General features: G+C 52.8%; 1 protein-coding gene across 3 annotated transcripts; it reads left to right on the top strand.

Moving 5' to 3' along the window:
• Positions 1–1,956: 1,956 nt before the first annotated feature.
• Positions 1,957–7,964, top strand: LOC116463830 (sperm acrosome membrane-associated protein 3). 3 transcript variants are annotated; one of them, XM_058434868.1, is made up of 6 exons: positions 2,019–2,074; positions 3,016–3,077; positions 5,485–5,793; positions 6,922–7,080; positions 7,532–7,610; positions 7,799–7,964. In XM_058434868.1, exons 3-6 carry the CDS (start codon positions 5,658–5,660, stop codon positions 7,863–7,865), a joined length of 441 nt encoding a protein of 146 aa, XP_058290851.1. In that variant the 5' UTR covers positions 2,019–2,074; positions 3,016–3,077; positions 5,485–5,657; the 3' UTR covers positions 7,866–7,964. The 3 variants fall into 3 exon arrangements, with proteins under 3 accessions (XP_032002986.1, XP_058290851.1, XP_058290850.1); XM_032147095.2 differs by lacking the exon at positions 3,016–3,077 and having other exon boundaries at positions 1,957–2,074; XM_058434867.1 differs by lacking the exons at positions 2,019–2,074; positions 3,016–3,077 and having other exon boundaries at positions 5,493–5,793; positions 6,961–7,080.
• The last annotated feature ends 1,613 nt before the right edge of the window (positions 7,965–9,577 follow it).

Below are 9,577 nucleotides of genomic sequence, written 5' to 3'. Positions count from 1 at the left end.
TAGTCCCAGCTACTCGGAGAGGCTGAGGCAGGAGAATGGCGTGAACCCGGGAGGCGGGGCTTGCAGTGAGCCGAGACTGCGCCACTGCACTCCAGCCTGGGCAACAGAGCAAGATTCCGTCTCAAAAAAAAAAAAAAAAAGAAAATCCAGTCAGGCAAGATGAATGAGCTTGAGAGAGCTGCTGTACAGCAGTGTCCTGTACAGTCAACAATAATGGATTGCACATTAAATATATGTTAAGAAGGCAGATCTCCTACTAAGTGTTCTTACCTCAATAAAAAAATGAAAGAAAAGAAAAAGAAATACTGGTGCTGATGCTGGGCCATCCCTCAATTTTAACGTGGTTGTCCTGGGGTGGGGCCCAGACAGATAGGGTGGACGTAGTGCAACCAGACACTTTTATGGCTGTGCTCTGCACTTAGTAGTAATTACTACTATTTATTGAGCACCTGGGATACTAAGCACTTTGTTGCTGTTTCATTGAGGCTTCCTAGTACCCTGTGAGGTTGTTGTTGTCATCCCCACCTGAGAATCAAGGAAACAAAACGTGAGGCCGTTTTCCTTAGGTCATCCAGCTGGAAGTCACTAGCGCCTGCGTTCAGCCCTGGTCAGCCTAACCCCAAAGCCTATGCTCTAGCTGCTGTGCTGTGGGACTCAGGCTCCTGTGGGACACAGACGTGGGCACCACATGCCCTTTCCTTCCACTTCTCTGTCCTTTAAGTTTTAGGGTCAATAGTGTAACTTTTCCCTGCACCTGTCCACACTGAATGGCCATCATCCAGATGGAAAAGGGGGTGGCTTGTGGCTCAGCATTAAGGAAGAACTTTCTGGCACTCAAAGGAGCTCCATGGTGAGATGGGCAGCCTGGAAAAGCAGAGGGCAACCACCACCATCCCTAAGAACCCACCACCCCTTGGGCACCCACCCCCATCCCTGCACATCCCCCACAATCCTTGGGCACACATCACCGTCTCTGGGAATCTACCACTATCCTTGGGCACTTACCACCTTACCTGCACACTGACCACCATCCCTACACACTCACCTCTGCCTCTGGGCACCCACCGCCATTCCTGAACATCTACCACCATCCCTGGGCACCCACCACCACCATCCCTGCACATCCACCACCATCCTAGGGCACCTGCTACCGTCCCTGGGCACCCACTTCCATCCATGCACACCCATCACTGTACCTGGGCACCCGCCACCATCCCTGCACACCCACCACCATCCTAGGGCACCCACTACCATCCCTGGGTACCCACTACCGTCCCTGCACACCCACCACTGTGCCTGGACACCTACCACCATCCCTGCATATCTGCCACCATCTCTGGGCACCCACTTCCATCCCTGCACATCCATCACTGTTCTTGCACACCCACCACTGTCCCTGGGCATATCCACCACTATTTCTGGGCACCGACCACCATCCCTGCACATCTATCACCATCCCTGGGCACCCACCATCATCCCTGTGCACCCGCTACCATCCCTGCACACACACCACCATCTCTGGGCACCCACTACCATCCTTGCACACGCACCACTGTCCTTGCACACCTGCTACCATCCCTGGGCACCCATCACCATCTCTGTACATCCATCACCATCCCTGGGTGTCCACCACTATCCCTGGATAATCATCTGAAAGATCTGTTGGGAGAGGAAGTGTCATCCCTCAGTGTAGTGTGTGTGTGTGTGTGTGTGTGTGTGTGCGTGCGCGCATGTGTGTGTGTGTGCTTGTGTGTACGTGTGGGGGGGGCAGAGGTGTGCAAGGGGGCTGGATTAGATATCCTGCTCTGCCTCTGGACCCTGAGTGGAAGGGCTCAGGTGGGCTAGTCAAAGTTCTGTGGTGGAGCTGTTTGTGGAAGATGAGCTCACAGAGCTGGAGTTCTAGAAGGCCCTCCGTTGGCCTGGAGCCTGCCTTCCCCATTGTTCTCTTAATACTGGGTGCCTGGGGCCCTGGCAAGGTTATGGGGGACATCCTGAGCTGAAGCAGGGTTTTGGGCCACTGCTGCTGCTGCCATTGTCACCATAGTCTCAGCTCTGCGGGGAGCACCCCTGATCAGTGAGCCCCCTTTCCCTTCTTCCTGGGGCTGTTAACAGGGGCCCTGGGTTGGTCTGGCCAGAGAGGGGTGGAGAAAAACAAGGTGGTGGTTAGGGTGGGGGTGTCCTGGCCTGGAAGAGTGACCAGCTGAGAGAGAGAGAGAGAGAGAGAGAGAAACTCTGGAGCTGCTGTGAAATGCTCAGGATGGAATTCCTTTTAAGTCACTTTTCTACAAAAAAAAAAAATCAAAAACAGTCCATGTGTAGCAGTCAGTTTGGTTTCCTCCTCCACAACTTAGGGATATTAATCCCACTCCTTTCAATTGCTGAGAGGATTGGATGACATTAAGTTAGAAAAGCTCTGGGAAAGGCCTGGCACAGTGTTCAAAGACTTGACAAACTCCACCAGGTTGGCTGCCTCCTCCTTCTCACTCCCCTCGCGGTGAGGAGAAGGGCTCATGCCCCTGTGGCCACGCCTTTTGTGGACTTGAGTTTCAGAAGCAGCCACAGAGCAGCTACTCCATGCCAGCAACTCTGCAGATAAATAAGACTGGCCACCGTTCTTCAGAAGTTAACTTTGTGGTGGGAAAGACTGACATCTATTCCAGTCTGGTGTGACAGAGGAGGTGGAAGATTGGGTGTGTGAGAGTGTGGAGGGTGGTGGCCTGCCAGGAGACTCTCACTGGGGAACACACCTCTGATGAGACCCTTCAAGTATAAGTCAGAGTTAACCATGTAGAGGAAAGGAGAGGGTGAATGTTCTAGAGAGCAAGGTCATTGTGAGAGAACAAGGTGGCATTGCTGGAACATAACGTGTGAGCGAGGGAGTGGGCCGCAGGGCTGGGCTGTGAAGGGTCGTGAAGGGCCGTGTGGACCTCGAAGGGGCAGTGACGGTGGGAGCCATCCAAGGTGTCACAGGGCTGGGCTTTTCATTTAACAATTTGTTCTGATGGATGTGTATAGAATAGCTTGGAAGAGTGGTCGAGACACGATACAAGAAGACCATGAAGGAAGCCCGGATGGAGGTGTGAACCTAGGAAAGGACGGTGCTCTCGGAGGGAAGGTGGAATCCACAGGACATTGGGACTGATTGGTTGGAACTGGGTGAAAGATGTCACGGGGAAGGAGTGAAGAATGACATCCGTATTTCCAGTTTGGGTAAATGGGTGGCCTATCATGTTTTAAAGCACGTAAGGAAAGTCACAAGGCAGAAGCAGGCATTGATGGGAACAGTGGTTCTGTTTAGATGTGCTGAGTTTGAGGTGCCTGCAGGGCATTCAAGTGGAAGTGTCCAGCCAGTAGTTGCCTCTGAGGTCTTGGGGAAGATGCCACAGGGGTCACCAGCCTGCAGGCGGTGGCTAACAGCAGGACTGCCCAGAGGGTTTCCTCAAAGTGGAAGAGAAGAGGGCTCAAGGCAGGAAGGCCTTGGAAAGCAGATCAGCATTTATGGCCTGGGCAGAAGTGGATTCCACCAAGGATAAGGAGGAGAGTCAGCCAGAGAGGGAGGAGGAAACCTGGGAGAGGGGAGCATCATGGAAACCAGGAGAGGCAAGCCTTTCAACAGGGGGCGGTGGACAGCATGAGTGCGGCTGAGAGCTCCCATAAGACAGAGCCGAAGGGGGCCTCCTTGGACCCGCAGAGCAGTTTCAGCACGTGGTGGTGGCAGGGAGGCCAATTCACCAGATTGGAAAACAAATGGGAGGGGAGAAAGCGGTAATTTTCCCTAGGAGTTTGGGCGAGAAGAGGGGGAAAGAGACAAGGGAGTACCAGTCAGCATGAGACTTGAGGGAAGGCATTTAGAAGCTAGAGACTGAGAAAGTCTCTACGAGCAGGGGCAGGAGGAGCACGAGGGGAATGGTGCTAGCGCGCCGGGAGAGGAGGGACAACAGATGGAGCAAGGCTTGGAGATGAAGGACAAATCCAGAGCTTGGAGGGAAGATGGGCCTGCCTGGGAGTGGAGGCCCCGCACCCAAACAATGATGGGGTGGAGATGAGGGTGAGGAGGCTACTGATGAGTTTGCAAGTGAGCGGGGCTAAGGCAGAAAGAGGAAGAAATTCCACAAGTGAGGACCTTGCTTTTCTTAGTGCAGCAGGAGACCAGATCATGTTCCGGGAGCCAAGGGGTGGGACAGCGTGCCGTGCTCAAGGACAATGCCGAGAGTTTTCGTTTCCTGTGAGGGAAATGGGAGAGAGAAATCTGAGCAGAGACAAGCGCGAGTACCAGGGCTAGTTGTAGTTCATAACAGAAACAACAACTCACTTATTTTTAGTGCCAAGAGCTAAGCTGTGCCCACGCCGTTTCTCATTTATTCTTCCAACAATCATATGAGGCAGGTGTTACTCACGTCCTCATTTTATAGAGGAAGAAACAAGGCTCAGGGAGGGCCCAAAGTCAGAGATGGAGCAAGGATCGGGGGGGGCGGGTTCCAAGCCGGACCTTGCTGCAAAGCCATGCCCTCAACCACTTTGTCATCCTCGGTGGCATTCAAGGTCCCGTGGAGGTTGGAGACCAGGGACACTCATTGGCACAAACAAGAGTTTGTACAACTCTCACTTTTTGACTCTGTGAAGGCGGAGAGCCTTCACAGGTGTGGAGGTGCAGAGGTCAAGAGAGGCATGGGAAGGCTTGTCAGAGGTGGTGGGCAGTGGGATAGGAGCTCACAGAGGTGGGGAAATGCAGGTGAGGACAAGAAGCAGGGATGACCAGGGCAGGGAAGGGACTGGCTGAGACACAGTGGAGCCGGAGGGGACTAGGTCTGGGGAGATGAAGGAGCCCTGAGGCTGTGACACCCAGGTGCTAATGTCCTCTGTGATTTGGGGGACTGGCCACACACAGCCAATGATGACAGGGCAGGGAGGTCAAACCAGACAGGCAGGCTGGGCTTCCAGGGAGAAGGGCTTTTTGCAGGTTATGGTTTAGAAGGGGTGGTGGGGGTGGAAGAGACTCTCGGGACATCTCGGGGTCTTGTGTGTGGAGAAAGAGCAGCTTCCCCTTGAGCGGGCTATAGGGGAGCAATGTTCTGGGGAAGACCTTGTTTCAGTTAAGATCTGGAGATGGAGGGTCAATGCCAGAAGGGCTGTCCCTTGACAGTTGGGCTGAGAGACCCATGAACACACCGCCTGGCCATGCTCTCTGGGAGCATCTGCTCAGTGGGGCTTTGGATTTATAGAACTTTGTCTCTATCCAAACTTTGCCCCTTCCTAGTTGTAAAATCTTGAGCCTCAGGACTAAATAATCTCTAACATGTAATATGGAGCTTACAATAGGTTAGTTTTCTTCCTGTTTCTGGCCTGGGTGGTGTGAAGCAGGATGGGGAAGGAGAGGGGCTGGTCTCAGGGCAGGGTGACGCCAATCAGGAATGCAAGGGGGCTGATACGTGCTGCTAGAGCCTGGCCTTCTGCCCACCCCTTCTCTCCTCTCCCCTTTCCCAGGGGTGCACTCAAGCCCTGTTTCTTCTCCTTCTGTGAGTGGACCGCGGAGGCTGCTGAGCTGCCTGTCATCCCAAAGCTCAGCTCTGAGCCAGAGTGGTGGTGGCTCCACCTCTGCCGCCGGCATAGAAGCCAGGAGCAGGGCTCTCGGAAGGCGGTGGTGCCCAGCTGGGATCATGTTGTTGGCCCTGGTCTCTCTGCTCAGCTGCCTGCTACCCTCCAGTGAGGCCAAGGTCTACGGTCGCTGTGAACTGGCCAGAGTGCTACATGACTTCGGGCTGGATGGATACCGGGGATACAGCCTGGCTGACTGTGAGGACCCCTCTTCCTGGCTGGCCCTGGCTTCCCCACACCTCCCTGCCTCTTTCCCTCCCTCTCTCCTTCTCATTCAAGGGCTGTGGCTTTGGGAGCTTTTAGAGCCCTCCTGTAAACCGAAGATGATTTGAGATGGCAGGTAGAGAACAGCTGGCACTGAGTTAAACACGCAGTAGGCAGGCAGCAGGCAACCAAATTGGAGTCACCCCTTCATTTTCCCCTGCTGCTAAAGTCGGGGTCGAAGGAAACAAGCAGCTCAGTCCCCTAAACTTAACTATGGCCACAAGGATCAGACATTCATTCTGAAATTAGAAGACAAACTGAACAGAGCAGTCATGCCAAACTTTTCAAGCTGGTGGTAGTTTTAGATGGCCATGTGGGAAGGGCAGTCACACCGGGGCTCATCTTTCCAACAGGTCCAGCACCCTCTATAGATTCCACCTGGGTCTTCCAAATCTTGTTACTGAAGATTTAGCACTTGTAAGCGGGCGCGGTGGCTCAGGCCTGTAATCCCAGCACTTTGGGAGGCCAAGGCAGGTGGATCACCTGAGGTCAGGAGTTCGACACCAGCCAGGCCAACATGGTGAAACCCTGTCTCTACTAAAATTACAAAAATTAGCTGGGCATGGTGGCAGGTACCTATAATCTCAGCTGCTTGGGAGGGTGAGACAGGAGAATCACTTGAACCCGGGAGGCAGAGGTTGCAGTGAGCTGAGATCATGCCATACACTGCAGCCTGAGCAATAGAGTGAGACTCTGTCTCAAAAAAAAAAAAAAAAAAAAAAAAAAAGATTTAGCACTTGTAGATTCATTCAACAAATTTATTGGGCCCTATTATGTGCTGAACAATGAGATAGTGGGAAGATTGCTGGGCTAAAAGTCAAGAGGCCTGAGGCCAGCCCCGACCCATGCTATTTGGTAGCTGGATGGGACCCTGGGTGAGTCGCTGTGCACCTCTAAGCCTCAGTTGATTGGTTTGCAAAGCAGGTGGGAGGGCACCTGCCCCAATCACCTTAATCAGGCAGGTGAGGCTCGGTGAAGCCAGCCTGGGACCTGTGCAGTGAGCACCTGGTCTGGGGTGGCCATAACTGTCTGACCCCCAGGCCTGTGCTCTGCCCTATGCAGGGGTCTGCCTTGCTTATTTCACAAGCGGTTTCAACACAGCTGCTGTGGACCACGAGGCTGATGGGAGCACCAACAACGGGATCTTCCAGATCAACAGCCGGAGGTGGTGCAGAAACCTCACCCCGAACGTCCCCAACGTGTGCCGGATGTACTGCTCAGGTAGCTGGGCCTGGGCCCAGGGCTGGCAGGAGTCAGGCCCTGCATTAGCTTTTGTTCCATTCCCAGTTTAGTTTGCTACCCCCATCTCTAAGTGAGGGTTCCCCACATCAGGCTGGGCCCACGGAGGAGAGGGAGATGGGACAAGGGATGAGGGTAGGTCTTTCATCAGTCTGAATTGGGGTCCCAGATAGGAGACTGCCTTAGGGCTATAGGAATGGAGGGAGGATTGTTTCTGATGGAGGGGGAGGGGGATAGGGTTGTACCTGTGCTTCCGGAGTGGTTGAGCAGGATTGGATTTAGAGGAGTGGAGTGTGTGTGTGTGTGTGTGTGTGTGTGTGTGTGTAGAGAGAGAGAGAGACAGACACACACACACTCACACACACACACACACACACACACACAGCTGGATGTCTCCTCCTCTCTCATTGTGTTTCTCTGCCTATCACCCCAGATTTGTTGAATGCTAATCTCAAGGATACCGTTATCTGTGCCATGAAAATCACCCAAGAGCCTCAGGGTCTGGGTTACTGGTAAGTAACTTGGGCTGGAGCCCCGCCGCGGTGGTATGGTTAGGACTGGTGGGCAGCAGCAGGGAACAAACCCCTTTCCTTCCTCACTTCTGGTTTAGAGCCCACACTGTCCTTCCTGTTCTTCTCTGTGCAGTGACTGGCAAATGCAGCTGATATGATCTCTCCTCTTCCCTGTTCTCCATCCTCAGGGAGGCCTGGAGGCATCACTGCCAGGGAAAAGACCTCACTGAATGGGTGGATGGCTGTGACTTCTAGGATGGACAGAACCATGCACAGCAGGCTGGGAAATGTGGTTTGGTTCCTGACCTAGGCTTGGGAAGACAAGCCAGCGAATAAAGGATGGGTGAATGTGAATGTGGCTCTCAGCTCTCAGTGTGTCTGCAGGTGCCATGTCAGAGCCAGAGCACCTCCGTTTTCCCTCACCTCACCTCACCTGTCCGCGTGGGCTGGGCTTCCAGTGGACTCCAGAAAGCCCAGCACCAGAGGCTTACCTCCATTTCTGGTGGCCTGGGGGCAGGTGTTTGGGGGGGCACCAGTGCACTTTTTGTCTACCACACCTGGCAAAGTTTGGGCCTAGGGTGGCCAGATTTAACAAAACAAATACATAACAACAAAAACAGGATGCCCCAGTTTAATTGAACTTTGGATATACAACAAATAATTTTAAGCATGTCCAAAATATTGCAAAGGAACATATTTATATTAAAACTATTTGACGTTTATCTAAAATTTAAACTTAATTGGGTGTCCTATGTTTTACCTGGCAACCATAGCTGGATCTAGGGCTGTGCACCTCTGGCTTGATTGGGAAGGTCCTTGGGACACTTATTTTCTGCAGCTTTGGTTGCAGATGGTGGTCACTGTGCTTTGGCCCTCCAGCTGTGACTACTAACACACACCCCTGCCATGCCGGGGTTGCTGCTTGGTCGCGGGAGAATGACCATCGGAGCTTCTGCTCTCACCTTGCTCTCTGGTGCCCTCTCATGGCAGAAGATTCAAGTGCCGCTGATAGAGGCGGTGCGCTCACTTTGCCCACTACTGCTAGGAGGTTGGAGGATGGGATGGGAGTGACCGTGGCTTTCAATCCGTGCAGTCTTCTGCCTTAGTCAGCACATGGGAAGCCCAGAAAAAGATAGCGCGGTCCCCTGCTAATCTGGAACGACTGCCTCTAAAGGAGGAAGGTGGGTGGGTCTCAGGATCACAGTGGATGTGGTGGCAACAGCAGCAGTTGCAGGGACAGGATGATGTGAGAGAAGCCTGAGCCCTGAGTTCAGATTGTAGATTCTTCTGGAAGGCTCCAAAGAAACCTGCAAGTACTGAACTGTTGGTTGAGGCATGGCTGGTGACTCTTAGGGAGAGGAGGGGACGACAATGTCGCCCCCCACCATCCTCCTCCACCTAACTAATTCAGCTACCCTGAATGCTTCCGCGTCAGCAAACACCAGAGGGGCGTGGAATGTCCACAATTAGCGAGGCAGGCCAGTTTCCTTCCCCTGCTGGTCTGGTCAAGATGATGATGAAACTTGAGAGCGACTCATGCAAGGGGACAGAGTGGTGAAGAACCCTGCTGGGAGTAGGGGCGTCAATGACTAATGGAGCTATTAAATCATAAGTAGGGAGAAGCTGCTGTCTTTTTAACATTAAGGCAAACACGGTGTGCCTACCATGTGCCATGCATTATCTAATCTAGACCCTAGAACAATAGCTATGATGCAGGTACCATTATGACCACCATTCCATAGACAAGGGGAAACAGAGGCTCAGAAGAGATAAATTTGCACCCAGCTCAGTGTGACTCCACATGTATGCTTACTCACGGTACTTCACTGAGGGGTTGTTGTTATGGTCATCTGGCCTGGGACTCATGACCCATCCATCTTTCTTTTTTTTTAATTTTATTTTTTGTAAGATAAATTTTAAAATTTATTTTTATTTGTACAACTTATGGGGTACCTGTGCGATTCTGT

This window comes from Hylobates moloch, unplaced genomic scaffold (assembly GCF_009828535.3).
Source record: "Hylobates moloch isolate HMO894 unplaced genomic scaffold, HMol_V3 SCAFFOLD_70, whole genome shotgun sequence".
Lineage (NCBI taxonomy): Eukaryota > Metazoa > Chordata > Mammalia > Primates > Hylobatidae > Hylobates > Hylobates moloch.
This window is presented reverse-complemented; position numbering and strand designations above follow the sequence as displayed.

What these genes read in the sequence shown, in the direction of transcription:
- LOC116463830 (XM_032147095.2), top strand. Translation starts at nt 5,658, where the DNA reads ATGTTGTTGGCCCTGGTCTCTCTGCTCAGCTGCCTGCTACCCTCCAGT. An exon ending in GTGCCGGATGTACTGCTCAG is followed by an intron (nt 7,081 to 7,531) that starts GTAGCTGGGCCT and finishes CTATCACCCCAG; the next exon opens with ATTTGTTGAATGCTAATCTC. An exon ending in CCTCAGGGTCTGGGTTACTG is followed by an intron (nt 7,611 to 7,798) that starts GTAAGTAACTTG and finishes CTCCATCCTCAG; the next exon opens with GGAGGCCTGGAGGCATCACT.